At 34.3% G+C, this 17,561-nt stretch overlaps 1 protein-coding gene across 1 annotated transcript in view; it reads right to left on the minus strand.

Moving 5' to 3' along the window:
* Positions 1-4,967: 4,967 nt before the first annotated feature.
* LOC107704423 (calcium-binding protein 7-like) overlaps positions 4,968-17,561 on the minus strand; it is a 53,992-nt gene continuing 41,398 nt past the window's right edge. The window contains exons 2-5 of the mRNA XM_016507346.1: positions 13,470-13,613; positions 9,850-9,962; positions 6,970-7,120; positions 4,968-5,964 (exon numbers count right to left, since the gene is read on the minus strand). Coding sequence (XP_016362832.1) covers positions 5,834-5,964; positions 6,970-7,120; positions 9,850-9,962; positions 13,470-13,613 — 539 coding nt within the window. The 3' untranslated portion in view covers positions 4,968-5,833. The remainder of the gene's footprint in view (positions 5,965-6,969; positions 7,121-9,849; positions 9,963-13,469; positions 13,614-17,561) is intronic.

Below are 17,561 nucleotides of genomic sequence, written 5' to 3' on the forward strand. Positions count from 1 at the left end.
CCAGTCTCCTCTTGGCTTATATCGAAATCCTCTGACATTCTTCTTTACAAATCCTCGTTTTGTACTTCTAATTCTTGTCCGTTGTTTTGCTTTGATCTCTCCGCTGCATTTCCGAGTGCGTCACTTCTGAGCGGCTCATGCGCAGCGCTGACCTCCATACGTCATCCGCCCGGAACTGCTTCTGTTTACAACAGTGAGCGCAAGCTAGAATCAAGTGATTATTACGTTTTGAATATGGATATTTTTCTTAATTTTTGAAATGAATTAAAAAGTAAAGGAATCAGTTGGAAGTTGTATTTTCAAGCTTTGAAAGTTTTGCTAATAAAACGTATTCCTATAAAAATGTATTCCTTCAATTGTATTTACTTAAAAAGGTCTTTAAAAAGTCTTATATTTACCTTCATAAAACCTACAGAAACCCTGATAAAATGAACTGTACATAAAACGGATTCTCCTTTCACTCATTGGTTGAAAAATGCAAAAAGAAACAATAAATTAGATACATATAAGAATAATTTCAGGCTCTGTCTTGAAAGTATGTCAAAACTGCACCTTAACACGGTGTACACTGTATAGAGCCAGTGTTGACAGTTGTAGTTTTATTTTTTAATACCATGTTGATAGTTTGGAGTGCACACACACACATTAAACTTTTTGTAGGAGAGTCTGTGTGAAATAACTGTTTTTAAGCTTCTTCTTCCAGTGTAGTTTGGTATTATCTTTATTCATTTGGAATACAGTACAATGTCACAGGTGGATACATACATTTTGTGCACTCAGTAAACACACGTTCACAAGGTGAAATGAATGAATAAGGTTACATTGACCCTCCTCAGAGAGCGTAAGTCGCACTAATAAACATATGTATGGCACATTGATTATCCACATTCAAAAATAGTTAGTCAGACCTGATAGGAATATCATAGAAATGTCATCACTGTAAACAATATCCTTTATGATCTTTAAAAAAAACACAGCATAAGGCAAAGTAAGAAATGTCACAGGACAACATTCATCACGCTCCAGTATGGAAACAGGCCGAAGCACGGCCAAATACTTGTTTACATAAATGAACGTGAGCTGAATTTTTGTGCGTCTCTTTAGAAAAACACAGAAATGTGGCTCACATCTCGAAAAAAGCCTGTCAAATATTGCCATCTCTTTAACAAAAATAATGAAGCTCTACATGTATCGGTTCAGTCTTACAAACATAAACATCTTGATCATTTATGTAATACAAAAAAATCTGGCTATAATAAAAACGACTTCAATGCGAAATTACTAAAAATCTTGGATACTAAAGTGCTCTACAGATAATAAACTACTGGTCTGATTAATGAGAAAAGAGATCCATCCTCTTTTGTACAAACCAACATTCTCATTAAAATCCACAGTTATATGTACTTAGCATTTGTCAACCCACATTTCCTATTCGCTTTCATGTATTGCTTAAATATATACTCGATATTTCCTCCTCAGGAAAGATGACGCAAACAACAAACCTCATTAAAATGTATGCTTCTTCAGATACCCTTTTTCATGATGCCAAGTAGACATGAAATACTTATATATAATATATGCTTTAATATTTAATGTACATTACAATGAACCATATATTTTGAATGTTTCATTTAAGTTCCGAATAAAAATGGAACATAAGATTCATATACAGGTGTCCCCCAGTAACAAGCGTAATCTATCTTTTATGATAGTGAAGCTTTTAGTCACTGTCGGCATCCATCAAGGCAGCATCAAGAAGGCATTGGTTTGCATTTCATGTCTTGCGTCATTTGCCAGCATATTCAAGAAGAAGTAAATAAGTCTTTACCAGTGGCGGCTCGTCAGGGGAGGCAGGGGAGGCACAGCTTCCCCATAATTTTGAGGTGAAAACAGGAGGAGGACGATTTAATGTTAATAAAATTCACAATTAATTTCAGTTCATGTCTCAGAATGTGTATTTTTGGTTTGTACTGCACGGCAAAAATGGTCAGGTAACCTGAAAATTTGCTTCATGTGGTAACATCTTCAATTAACTGGTTTTATTCATTCCAAAATGTAGATTCTTTTTAAAATAAAATAAAAATGTAAACCTTAAATTGACTGGTTTTATTCATGTCAAAAATAGAATTTAATTTCATAATAAATGTAATTATTTTAAATCTTAAATTAACTTGTTTTATTCAGGGTAAAAAAAACCTGAATTTTAAACCTTACATTAACTGGTTTTAATAATGGTCAAAAATGCAATTGAATTGAATAATGCATTAAATAATTATATTTTATTCACATCAAAAATATAATTTAATTTAATAATAAATGTAATTATTTTAAACCTTAAATTATCTGGTTTTATTCAGGGTAAAAAACTAAATTTCAAACCTTATATTAACTGGTTTTAATAATGGTAAAAAATGCAATTGAATTGAATAATCCATGAAATAATTTTAAACCTTAAATTAACTCATTTTATTCATGGTCAAATATGTAGTTTAATAATTAAATTAAAATGTAAGCCTTAAAGTAACTGGTAACATGAATGAAGTAACTTAATTCATGGTCAAAAATGTACTTTAATTTAATAATTAATTAAATCTTAAACCTTAACATTAACTGTTTTCGTCATGGTCAGAAATTTAAAAATAACTGGTTTAAGGTCAAAGAAAAGTGATTTAATTACATTTTAAACCATTTTTATTTTGCATTTCATTCGTTACTAAAGATAAATCTACTAATTCTTATTATAATAGGTTATACCAACAAAAGCATTTTTAGAGCAAGTTAGAGAAAATAGAAATAGAGCAAGTAGAAATAGATCTTTAAGGAAAGTTACCACTTTTACAGCGTGATACACCTAAAACGAAGCCGTCAACACTGCTTTGCTTTTCTTGTATTTCTTTTTCTTTTTTTTTTTAATAAGCAGCTATTGTGAATAATTAATTCTGTTGGATCTGATTTACCAAGCACAAATAAAACTCTGGGGCAGACGGGGTTACCAGCCAATCCGGTAATGATATAATGAGGATTTCCTTATCAGGTATTTCTATTCTTGGATGAGTTTTGAATAACAGCTATTCTCTGGTCAAAGATAATTTGCTATTTCAAGCGATAATATTTTGCTCGCGGCTCAGGAACATTATTAGCTTTCCCCGTTTCTATTAATGAATAAGGAATTGTGCCTGTATAATGGGGGAAACCTGTACATTGTTATCCTGTGACTCCTCTTTGACTGTCACTCGGACTGACTAGTGCCCGTGTGTGTGTGTGCTGAGATGGGTGTTTCCATCCATTGCATATTTCATTTATACCTGGACATCCAAACATAAGAGTTTTATGGTGCTGTAACTAACAGCTAAATCAATTCAGGCCCTGGGCAGAGTTGAAAACTAATGTTTGGACATATGAACAATATATTTTGAAACATCAGTGAAACAGTGATATACCACAGTGTTTGCTCTCAGGTTATATTAATACACATAGTCCTTACAATGAATAGAAACATCATGACCATCCATTTAGGTTTGGCGATAAGCTTAAATGGACATTGATTTGGTTCGAAAACAACTATTAAATAATTTCCTGATATGTCAGAAAACAAATACTCTTTTTATAATGTGTCTTAACGTATTCATTTGGTATCGTTTCATGCCAGTCGTGTCATTTCAATTAAAAAGCTCCTAATTATCAACTCTACGTGATAACTACAGTGCAAATGTTCGCAAAATGTAACAGTTACATCTGCACCGACGAGCGTTGTTGATCGTTCAAACACTCTAAAAAATGCTGGGTTAAATACAAACCAGTGCTGTGTAAATTCCCCGTTTCTATTAATGAATAAGGAATTGTGCCTGTATAATGGGGGAAACCTGTACATTGTTGTCCTGTGACTCCTCTTTGACTGTCACTCGATCGTAGTGCTTGTGTGTTTCCATCCGTTGCATATTTCATTTATACCTGGACATCCAAATATAAGAGTTTCATGGTGCTGTAACTTACAGCTAAATCAATTCAGGCCCTGGGCAGAGTTGAAAACTAATGTTATACCCTGGAAAATGCCCTTCAACAGAATGACACACTTACAGCTTATACATATTCAAACCCTGACATACATATTTGAAACATTATTCACACCTTGGACACTCCATTTTGCTATCATCATGTCAACCTGCACATAAACTACTATATTTCCCAGGAAAACACTGAACGATGTCACAAATGGCACATTCATACACTCTAAAAAATGCTGGGTTAAATATAACCCAGCGCTAGTGAACAGTTAGCCTGAAAATGCATAGTGTATTTCAGGTGAAAAGAAAATCATTTTGATCCACGTACGGTAAAACACTTAAAGAAATAGTTCACCCAAAAACTAAATTTGCTTGTTTCTTCATCGGAACAGATTTGGAGAAATGTAGCATTACATCACTTGCTCATCAGTGGATCATCTGCAGTGAATGCGTGCCGTCAGACAGCTGATAAAAAACATCCCAATAATCCACAAAAATCCACACGACTCCAGTCCATCCATTAATGTCTTGTGAAGTGAAGTGCTGCATGTTTGTAAGAAACAAACCCATAATTAAGGCCTTTTAACTTGAAAACTGTCATTTCAGGCCAAAATATGAGTTCATAATCCATAATAGTGCTTTATTCAGGGAACGAATCCATCCCCTGTTGTCCTCTCACATCAAAATCAACTGACACTTATGACTTATCACTCATTCACTTATGAGCGGTGCTTGATCTGTGCATGCTTCTCTCCTGATTCAGTTGAAACAACTTAAGAGAAAATAATATTATGGATTATGGACTTGTATTTCAGCCAGAAGCAATGGCTTTCGCTTCACAAGATGTTAATTGATGGACTGGAGTGGTGTGGATTACTTGTGGATTATTGTGACGTTTTTTTATCAGCTTTTTGGACTCTCATTCTGACGGCACCCATTCACTGCAGTAGATCCATTGGTGAGCAAGTGATGTAATGCTAAATTAACTCATCTACATGGCCTGAAGGTGATCAAATTTGCATTTTTGGGTGATCTATTCCTTTAATACTCTACAGGTATGTCACTAGTGGTATAGTATCGCTTTTGGGTTGTTTCATGCCCCCTTTGGCCATATGGAGTACTACTACAATCATCTCAGGCATGTGCAACAGGTAAAAACCAACAATAGTTACTCGACAAACACAAGACTAACATTGCATGACATGAGCATGCCCTAAACAGCCCTTATTATCATGCAAAGGGATCAGTATAATGGATGTAAAAGATGTCAGAAATGGCCTCTGCTGCATATCCAACTCTTCGTACGTTTAAAACGGGTCTTTTTTCGAAAATTTGTTTTGGGGTCTAGTATATAGATGAATGGATGCACAGCTGAGCTCTACTGGTACATCCAGGCTATTGTAAATCCATGCATCGTCATGCATCGAAGAGTAGGATCCTCGGTTGGAGATGTCCATGCAGCTAAACTCACCCAAAACATACTGAAGAGGGAGAGAGAGCGGTTGAATGGGGAAATGTTTAAAGTCCTTTACAGCATGAACTTCTTCTTTTTCTCTTTCCGTGTACTTTTATCAGACCTTTTTGGGTAAGACACAGTATGTGTGCATTTATATATCTGAGTGCATCAAGTTTGCTGTCAAATATGAATAATTCTCTCCAGTGGAAGCTGTAGCTCGTCTCAAAAATATTTCAGTCACAACATTTGGATTTCATGTAAATAAAATGAACTTTTCAGCTGCTCCAGTTTGTGTGTGCATGTTTGTTTTTTTTAGCCATTTTTATCACTGTTATATGTTGAATTGGATCTACGTTGTGATTGGTCCATTCAGTTACTTCATGCCACTGCGAAGCACCTGATTGGCTGCGATAAGCATGACACTGATGATGAAAGCGATCGCGAAGGCGCAGATCAGACTCTTCCGTACGCATGTTTGCTTCACCTGCTGGGTTGGACTTTCCGCTAAAGAAGCAGAGAGAAATATATGAGAAGATCAGGAGAAATATGGACGTAAGACAAGTTTTGGAGGTGATTCATTGAAATGAAATGAAAAATGTGGAACATTGTGACAAGATAGTATACATCAATGGATGCTTTGCAAAAAAAAGGTTTATAAATATGTAGGACTGCAAGAAACCATGAAAATGTACTGAAAAGTAATGTTTGTCTTTTTCTGTGTTGATTAATCAACTGTGAGTTTGTCAAGTCTTTTGTGCATTTCACCTACTGTAAGAAGAAGTGCTATTTGTATGATGTCACAAACTATCGTTCAAAAGTTTGGGTTTGTATGATTTTTTAAAATGTTTTTGAAAGAATTATCTTATGCTCACTAAAGCTACTGTACATTTATTTGATCAAAATAGATAAAACTGCAATATTGTGAAATTGCATTACAATTTAAAATAACTGTTTTCTATTTTACTATATTGTAAAATGTAATTTATTCCTGTGATGCAAAGTTGAATTTTCAGCATCATTACGGAAGTCTTCAGTGTCACATGATCCTTCAGAAAATGAAATCATTATCAATATGCCGATTTGCTGCTCAAGAAAATTTCTTGTTATTATCAATCTTGAAATCATCTGTTCTGCTTAACATTTTGTGGAAACTACTTTTTTCTTTGATAAATAGAAAGTTCAAAAAACAGCATTTATTTGATATAGAAATATTTAATAACATTGTCTTTGCTGTCACTTTTGGTTAATTTATTGTATCTTTGCTGAATAAAAATTGTAATTTATTTAAGGAAAAATCATACTAACTCCAAGCATTTGAACAGTACTGTATGTAGATCAAGATATTAAGATTTTGGGGGGTCTTCATCCACCAAAATCCTAATTTAGCACCTCTGTACACCTTACAAAATTAAACCTGATGATGAAATGCTTATTTTTACAGGGCAGTAATAATAATTAAACTCGTATTTCATCCAGAGTTGTGCATTAAGAAAGAAAAAACATTCTTACTGTCAATGTCAACCTGGCAGTCCTCAGGATTTTCGATGTGATTCTCCTCTGTCATGATGATATTCTCGATGTCCTTCATAGTCAGGTGGTCACAGAAGGTGTCATATAAGAGTCTCTTCAGCTCTTCCACAGTCAGCTTCTGCATATCACACTAAAAACAGAGACCAAATTGTATTATTAGGGGCCATGCACCGAAGGTGCAAAGGCACCTATTGTATCCGTTGGCGTACTTATTATTCTTTTTCTTCCGTTTATTCTAGGGCTGCACGATAAATCGCATGCGATATTTAATGCGCATCTTGTCAGAAAGCCGGTTCTGTAATCAGTGGTAAATCTCCATCTTCCGCTCTAGAGTCGATGGTAGCCCATAGAACCGCTTGGGGGAAAGTTGTGAAATTTGGCACACTGATAGAGGACAGTCCCAACATTACCCATAGCAAGTTTGGAGTCTCTAACTCAAACTCTCTAGCGCCACCACTTGTCCAAATTTTCACTCATGTTTATGATAATAACATTTGAACCGTAAGGCACAGAAGGAAAGTTATTGTTTTCCTCTGAATCCTTGGCTCATGCCGAGTCGAATGAACTCCAAAATTTAAAAATAGTAAGATTTAGTTTTTTCGCTATTTTTAATAGTTCGAAAAAACTATTAGACAAATAGTTGTAAAAACCTACTTTTTCGAACTCGTCCTAGACGGTTTGTCTGATTTGTCTTGGCTCAGATCATCTTCAGTCCATGCTGGCAAAAAGTTATGGAATTCAAGTTGATTAGTCAAACCATTCTCGAATAATGCGTGAATGAATGGATGTGAGGCTATATCTCCGCAATGGTTTGACATATTAAGACCAAACTTGGTCTGTGTTGTAACAAGCATGACTTGCGGCTACCTGCAGTGTTTTGGCGCTGTGCTACCTAGTGGGCAGGAGATATGAAAAATGGCTATTTTTGCTTATAACTTGTGAATGGTTTGGCCAAAAATCACAAAACTGGTCTCTTTAGATTCAGTGCATGATGCCGAGTTGTACCGTACCCAATTTTCCCATGTCAGCCATTTTGGGCGTCTGCCATTTTGAATTTTGTCAAAAAATGCAATATTTTACGAACGCATTGTTGTATCGTTACGAAACTCAGGATGTGTCTTCGGCACCATGCCCTGACAGTACTCAGAAAGTTTGGGGGCAGCGCCACCTTGTGGCCAAAAGTTATAATGAAATTTACAAAAATGCTAATAACGCTTGAATAAATTGGGCTATTGTAATAAAACTGGTCTCAATATATTATTTGGGTCATGCCGAGAAGATCGATGCCAATTATGCCAAAATCGGCCGAACTTCCTGTCTACCATTTTGATTCAGGTTGAAAACCTACTTTTTCGAACTCCTCCTCGATCGTTGGTCCAATTTTCACCAAATGTGACTCGGATCATCTTGAGACCATGCTGGCAAAAAGTTATGGATTTCGTGTCGATATACAAATTGGTTTCCGTTTAATGCATCAACAAATTTGCTGGAAAGATGCCAAACTGCATCTGAGGCTGTATCTCTGCAAAGCTTTGACATATTTACACCAAACATTGTATGTGCCATTGTCGCCTCACACTGACCATGCCACATCAGTTTGGTAACAGCGCCACCTATTGGTCAAAAATGTTAAACCAATCATTAACCATTAATAATGAAATTTACAAAAATCCTTATAACTTTTCATTACATTAGCCTATTGTAATCAAACTGGTCTCAAAACATTCCTTGGTACATGCTGACAACACAGATACCAATCTTACCATAGTCAGCTGAACTTCCTGTCCGCTATTTTGATTTATGTTGAAAACCTACTTTTTTTAACTCCTCCAAGACCGTTCGTCCAATTTTCACCAAATTTGACTCAGATAATTTTCAGACCATGCTGGCACAAAGTTATGGATTTTGTGTCGATAGACAAAACCATTTTTGTATAGCGCCGCTACAAATTTGAGGCATGATGACAAACTGACTCTGAGGCTGTATCTCTGCAAAGCTTTGACATACTGACACCAAACTTTGTGTGTGCCATTGTCACCTCACACAGAAAACACCACATCTATTTGATAACAGTGCCACCTGTTGGTCAAAAGTGATAAGCCATTAAATCATATTACTAGTAGTTTTATATGATTTTTCAGCCATTTGGACTACAATCATCTTAAATTAATTGGATTATTAAAAGTGGACTGAAGGGCAGACGGGAAGTTATCTTTTCAGAAAGTTGTTTTGTTTTGCATACATTTTGATTAGAAAGACCATTTTCTTTTTGTATTTTGTATTTTTTTTATTTTGAAACAACATGTACTGATCAATGTCTGACCAGGAATGTTTTGTAAAAAAGTAGATGGGGTTGATTTAGATTTCAGTGCACATTTATTCATAGCTCTGAACCCATAATTACACAGAGAGAAGTTTAAGAGAGGGAGACCCCCGTAGCTATTTGGGGTCAAACGTGCTGCTAAAAAATGCACCAGCAGCGAGCTGTGATTAGAGAAACAAACCCTTTGGGGGAATCACCATATGGCCCATACAAATGATATTCTGCTTGTCTCACTTGGAGAATGCAGCGAATGAGACTTATGACATTTATTAATAATTCTTGCTTAAAGTCATCATGTCACATAGAATATATCTGCATTTAAATGTATTCAGATATGTAAATTTGGCTCATGTTTAATAGATAGGAGGCCCTTTATAAGAATCAATTCCCATAAGGTGATTCATGTCTGTTTGTTGGATTTCATAGATAGCATTGAAAGTGTATCTAATCTGGTTTCTGTGTGACAGGGACAGACAGAAGCAGCATACTTTGTGCCTGTTGTCACTTGGAATAAGAGAGAAGTGGCTAATAATCACCTTCCAGAACACAGAGTCAAAATTGGTTCCGTTGAACTTGTCAGGCATCCCGGCAGCCGAGAGTTTGGGCCCCAGGAGAGTAACAAATTCTTCAAAATCCACCTGGCCATCACCTAAAAAACAGACCGTGAAGTATTAGATGCATTCTAGCACCACATCAAGTTCCAGCGAGTTGGCTCTGGAATATGAAACGGGTATAGAAATGGACAGAAATCTGATATTTTCTGTCAGAGTTGTGTGCTATTAACAACTGAATAGAGAAAGCAATCTGAATTGAATTTGCAGTGAGGTGTCAACGTGATGTAGAATTGTAATTTAAATTTAATAAAGAATCAAAATGGGATGAAAAAAATCATATTGCTGTAAAGTCTTTTAATAATACATTCATTTTTTAACTATGAATGACCCATGAAAATGAAATCAAAAACTATCAAATAGAGTTTGTGAAAAGCTAATAATTAAATTAAAAAAAAATAATAAAACACCTACTAATTCATGGTTAAATGTTTTATTTGTTTATCTGATTTTCATATGACTTATCCAACATCAGAGAACATTACTGAAATACTAACTTAACATTTCAGGGTGTAAAAAATAAGTAATTATTTTAGGTAAAACTTATTTGACTGAGAAAAAAGTTTGGGAATCCTGGAAATAGAGTATTTCGAGAAATATGAGATAATATCAATAATCAATAACACCAACAGAATTTTTTTTTTTTTTTATATTAATCATTTGATTTATTTTTTTAACAAATTGACTTTCATTTTGTGATTCTGTCAATATTAAAATGCTACTGCTGTTGATAGTAATGAGTTTGGAGATGTATGTCTGATCAGTTAAAAAAAGAATTTCACATATGTGGGAATAAATAGTTGAAATCAAGCAAAATAAATGCTTAATAATGATTTAATAACAATAATATAATTTATAACTAATTATTATACTATTAATTGATGACAATGATTATTAGTTGGTTAGACTAATACAACTGTTCTGTTTTATTCTGATTTTCTGAATTGCAATTCACAAATATTCAACAGTCTCTGCTTAATTCTTACATTTTGCTAAATTCCTACATTTTGCCTGAGTTTGCAGGTCATGGAATGGTTTGCTAATTAGTCCATTGTTGGATTAGTTTGATTAATCTCTCTCTCTCTCTCTCTCTCTCTCTTTGCTAGCTTCAATATTTTTAGTGTCAGATTGAGTGTGACTTCATGGAGTGGGTTTTGTCGAACTGAAAGACCTTTTCAGAGACGTTCTTTAAAGCACCGCTGCTACAGCCATCAAAGCACCGCTTTCGCCTTCAATTAATTTCAAGACAATTACTGTCAAACTTCAAAACGCCTACTGTGAACAGTGTTCTCATTATTAGCCCATGCATAATCCTTATGTCTCCATGCATTGTGAGGAATATGATAGAGTTTGGAGCAATAAAAGGTTACAGTTATTTAGCTTTTTATTTGTTGAATATCTGTCAGTTGCAGTTGGCATCCCTACAGTGCAGAGAAATGCATATGATGGGTGTCTGGTGGGCTTCCTTAAAGGGATACTTCACCCTAAAACTGAAACTTGAAAACATTTGCTCACCCTTATGTTGTCTCAAACTTCTATAACTTTCTATCTATGCAGAACACAAAAGACAATATTTTGAAATAAATCAATTGAGACATCGTTTCTTTTCTACTCCACAGAAGAAAGAAAATCAAACAAGTCTGAACAACACAAACAATTTAGCACATATTCACTGAATATTGACATAAATGGATGGATGGATGAACTATCTCTTTAAGTTGCCTGGTGCACTGCAAAAAAAAATATAATAATTTTAATGGTAAAAGACTGATATGCTAAAAACCTGTAACTGGTTACCACTGAGTTTTTCTGTTTTACACATTAAAAAAGTAATTTTATGTGAAATTCTGTTAAAATTACAGTTTTTGGAAGTTAAAAAGAACAAGTCATCTTACAATTTACAGTGAACATTTTAAATTGTCATTGCCAGAAGTCCCTGTGCGACACGTTTTATGTTTTTTTTAACAGTTTCTTCTTATTTTTTTTTATATCAGTTATACATTAGGGTTACACGTTACATTTTATGTTGTTAAATTGTTAACATGATGATGTTTTGTATTTGTTTTTATATGACACTGTTCACCTTCTATATGAGTCAAAATCTGCTAAGGGGTGATAAAGGAACAACAGATTTAAAAAAAAATAAAAATTAACTGTTATTTACAACATGATCTGCATTTTCATTGGTTTAAATAAGAGACAAAAAAACACATTTATGAATCAAAACCACATAAATTTGTTCTTCACTCAGTGAAATTGACAAGTGATTTTTATCAAATGAACAGTTCATTTGCAAAACTGATATTGCGCATTCCAAGTAATATCAATCATACTGCAGTTGGGTTGCTTTGATTAAGTAATAATAACTTAAACAAATACAGGTAATTTACAAAATTAAAGTTCATTTAAAGTATGTTTTTTTTTTACATATTAAAAGTTTGTTTTATAGCAAAAGCAGATAACTCCAACAGTCGTTTTTTGGCAAAAGCAGATAACTCCACATTTCATGGTTTAGAGTTTAAAAAAACACTCGTTTAATCTTTGTAATCTCCTCAGATGACAATGTAGATGCCTGACAAACGTTGTTGTTATTGTGATCAAAAACTGTATGGATGTGATTACACGCAATACACGGAGCTTTCCCCTCACCATTGAAACACGCCTTGCTTTTGCAAGGTTCCGTGAAAACGTTTCAGCTTTTATTTTCCTTTTTCGCCCTGAAGAAGATACCACAGGTTCATCAAGTTCGTCGAAATTATCCATCCTCGATCACTTTTAGTCAGCTCTGACAAAACTCCTCTCAGCTAGCACGTCTTTTTGAAAGTGAAAGTAGCCTTTTCAACTGACCTGAATACAGCACGCTGATTCGCTAAAATGGACTTATCGGCTTCTGTTCAAAAACAACAAGGGCGCTTGTTGGCTTCTGCAGTAAAATGTGAACTCGCAATGCCTTGAAAGTGGACAAAACCGGCTTTTTTGACAAAACGTGTTTAGGGTTCAGATCGCGCTATATGTGGAGAATAATGCAATGCAATCAGCTCATTTTTTTTTTTAAAGTGGCGTTTATCGGTTTTTGCAAATGAGCTCTTCAAATGTAGATCACTACCATCTCAGTTTAAAAGAATTATGAAAGTTTGAAGATATAAATTTTTACATGATTTGTTACATTTAATTACCCCTTTGCAGATTTTGACATATTAGTATTTACTTCAGCTTAAAAAAACTATGTGTGGTGTGGCTTTTTTTTTATTAACACCTGTGTATTTGTGATGGTTGTCCATATATTATAAAGGTACAAAACAGATTTTAGTACTTCAGTAGGCTGGTATATTAACATTATATCAGTTAATGAAATATACATTTTTTACTCTTATTTTAAGTTAATTCCATAAAACGTTCTGGTGACCACAGCTGTTGGGTTTTTTACCATAAATGTCACATATTTTTTCAGAACATCAGCTGATATCCCATGCTGAGAGCAACAATCTATTCTTGTTTTTTCAGCACGGCACTCCATTCACAGTCTTGTGTATGTGTCTCCTCACCATCCATGTCGAGTCTTTGAATGATGACCTCCAGCTCGACCTCATTGGGCATGTACCCTAGAGAACGCATGGCCATGCCGAGCTCCTGCTTTGAGATGAAACCATTCCCATCTCGATCAAACACCTTAAACGCCTCCCGGATTTCTGAGGAAGAGAGCAACACACCGATCTGTTAGACGCCGCTTTATACATCCAATATTAAAACTATTACTCTGCAACATTGTTATACGAGACAGATATTAAAATCATCACCCCTAAGTGACTCAAAGAAAAGGGATGATTGCAGTATATTGATTTTTCGCACAAAAATTCACTTTCAACTTCAGCAAAGTGCAGTCCTTTTTAAAAGACGTCAAAATGCCGTAATACATACGGTTGGTTAAGCCTACTTGTTTCACCGTATATGCATTATACATCATCATTAAGTCATTTGCAATTTTCCACTTGTCACGCCATGATGCCATATTCAGAATTATGAAATATGAGCCACTCTGGCTGCAAGATATTACTATAAATCCAGATAATATATTCAATACGGAGTGTGAACAGGAGTATTCGCTACTATGCTTTGCTCACTGTGCTTTAGGTTTGATAAATGGCACGTGGGGTCCAAACAAAAACAGCACATTAAATCTATCGCTCCCCTGAGTGAAGGAAATTAGGGAGGAAATATGAGAAAAATACAAGAAATGACGGTACTGCGGTCCAAATAAGTCAACAGCAACAGATGGTGAAAGCAATTTTACTCTGCATTACGGTGGAAGTAAGCAGATTTAAAACGGAAGTGAAGTGTGGGCTCTAATTTGCTAATTTCAAAGCAAAACAATTTAGCTGCAAGCAACACATTTGGAGGCCGGAAAAAAAGAAACGTTTTAAAGAAAAATAAGATGGTTCTAGGAGGCCCTATCAACCAGATGAGAGCAAACTCAAACAGAATATTCATAGTCATTAGCATTTGATTTGAATGATTATTAACAAGCTCATTACTCAAGAAGCTCAACAAGTAGATCAGAAGTGTACAAAACGCATTAACAACTAGAGACAGGAATTAAGAATTTAACCATTTTGGTTCCAATAATTAGTACTTTTTAAGAAAAACAATACAATTTAATTGCCAAAATTATTGTGAGATCATTTCAATAATAATAAATGATTTGTTTAAACAAATATTTAATAATTTATTACATCATAGAATATTTTTTCAGATAAAAAAAAACCAATGACTATCATAGATTTTTACCATGATTTATGGAAAACAATGCATTAAAATGTCATTCAGTGTTAACAATAGTTCGTATACCAAAAAAATATTGTCAGGCATATTTAGAATTAAAATCAACAGATGACATTAAAAGACTCTCCAATCTTTGCCACTATCCTTCAAACCACTACGTTTTACCCATTTTTTTTTTCAGCAATACATTTATTTAAAACATAATAAAATCTGGTATGATCACTTTATTCTTTTATATATTTTAGTAAGTATGGGACAGAATGAGTATATTTCATTTTTTCGTAAATATATCTGTTAAGCTTAATGACGATGGAACATTACTTCACCCATATTTTGGCATTTTATTTTCACAAAAGTTATTTGAAACATTAACGTAGACACTTTAACACCAAAATGAGACATTCTGTCTTTGACCCAACTGCACTGCGTTTGATTAACTAAAAAGAACCAGTTGATAAGAGTTGTTCATTCACACCACATTCATTATTTGTTGTTTTTTCTTCGATTTACTTAAAATAACAGACTTGTGATGTTAGAAGTGAGGCTTTTTGAAATGAACTGAACCACTTACTGTACTTTGTTTCAGCTACTGAGGACATCCAATGGTTAAATCTGCATAAAAGCAATAAGGCACCGCAAAATCTGACATGACATATTCTACAAAGAACAACTGCAAGTGTTTTCTTCTGTCATCTACTAAGTGTAAACTATAATATCATTAAAATCCTAAATAAATTATTTACTGTATATCATATAGAATATAATAGGATGTCCCCAGCATCAAACCAGTGACATTTCTGTCAGTCAGCTCCATGTAGTATTTAAAGTAAAAAGTACTTTTGTGCATTCATTTAACTTTTTATTAATAATATTTTAAATGCATTAATGTAAGGCACTGAAAACACATAGCGGTAAATTTTAGCAAATTCATATTTATTGTGATTCTTTTAATAGACTGAGAGCCATACCGGTGAATAACTGAACTGTGACAAATTAAAAAAAAATTATAATAATAAAATACTAAAGAATTCATTTCAATGGTAATGGTTAAAAGTTAATAAATATTGAGCAGTAAGTGTATTAAAACACTGTAAAATACAATTGATAGAAATTGAGCAGTAAGTGTATTAAAACACTGTAAAATACAATTGATAGAAATTGAGCAGTAAGTGTATTAAAACACTGTAAAATACAATTGATAGAAATTGAGCAGTAAGTGTATTAAAACACTGTAAAATACAATTGATAGAAATTACAAGCTTGAATAATGTGGCTGTTTGAGCACAGCACAAAAATTATAATTATTATTGAGAACACAAAAAATAAAGCTTGAAGTCTTCAATCTGATAAATAATAATGTCTAATAGTTACTTAGTACAGAAACAGGCCTCTTGTCTCAATATATTCTGATTGACAGGCAGGTAATTACTGCTATAGGTGATCATTTGAGACGTTTTAAGGGGCCTCCATCATAGAGTGACTCAACCCACATGTGATTGCAAATATACACGACAAACAGAAAACTGTCATTCACATGGCCTACCTGATTTGTAGAAAAGTGTATCAGCATTCGTTTTGTCCAACTGATTTGCTTTAACCTTTAGCCTTCAATTTAATTGGAGAAATGAGAGGAGTATCCTTGGAATGTCATTGGGTAAAGAATACATGACACTGTGTAGGAGTTGTTTGGAATAGAGAATCAGGCCTCTGTCACAAACTCAGTTTATAAAAACACCATAACGATGTGTGAAATGTGGGGAAATTTGGGAAACTACCGAGGCTCTATAGTGGACTCAACCATGTTCATTCTGCAACAAAGCTTTTGGGAAACCCACCTCTTCCTGTTGCTAGGCAACTGCACAACTGTTCCAACCCACTATTGCAAGGGTTGTGATTAGACCACAGCACTTCCAGCATGATAGCGCACGCTTGTCGCAGCATATCAAAAAGTTGTACCCGCTCATAAAAATAGCACTTTCTACAAAAATAATAATGATATCTATGAAAGTCAAGCATGCATCTAAATATGATCCAGTGTGGCATGTGTTTTCAACAATGCAATTTAAAAAATACAGCTTTTCAGAATATTTAAAGGAATAGTTCACCCAAAAATGTAAAATTGCCGAAAATGTACTCACCCTCAGGCCATGCAGTATGGAGATGAGGTTTTTTTTTTTCATCAGAAAAGATTTGAAGAAATTTAGCATTACATCATTTGCTCAACAGTGGAGCCTCTGCAGTGAACGGGTGCCGTCAGAATAAGAGTCCAAACAGCTGATAAAAACATCACAATAATCCACAAGTAATCCACACCACTCCAGTCCATCAGTTAACGTCTGGTGAAGCAAAAAGCTATGTGTTTGTAATAAACAAATATATTATTAAGGTGTCACTTCTGGCCAAAATAGAAGTCCATATGCTTCCTCCAGTGATAAAGTCTAGCCCATGTTGCCCTCACACATATTTGTTTTGAAATGTTTTGGACTGTTTTCATTTGTAAACGATGCTTGATCTGTGCATATTTCTCTTCTTATTCAGACGACTTTTTCACTGGAGAAAGCAATATTATGGATTATGGACTCCAATTATTTTAGTCAGAAGAATTAATTTTAAACGGGTCATATGATGCTGCTAAAAAGAACATTATTTTGTGTATTTGGTGTAATGAAATTAAATATGTCTAAATAATGGACTTGTTTATTACAAGCATGCAGCTTTTCACTTTACAAGATGTTTATTGATTTAAGACATGTGGTACTTGTGGATTTATTGTGATGTTTTTATCAGTTCAAGTTCAAGTTGAGCTTTATTGTCATTCTGCTGCATGTGGGGACATACAGTGGAACGAAATGTCGTGC

This window comes from Sinocyclocheilus anshuiensis, unplaced genomic scaffold, assembly GCF_001515605.1.
Source record: "Sinocyclocheilus anshuiensis isolate Anshui unplaced genomic scaffold, SAMN03320099.WGS_v1.1 scaffold117, whole genome shotgun sequence".
Taxonomy (NCBI): Eukaryota; Metazoa; Chordata; class Actinopteri; order Cypriniformes; family Cyprinidae; genus Sinocyclocheilus; species Sinocyclocheilus anshuiensis.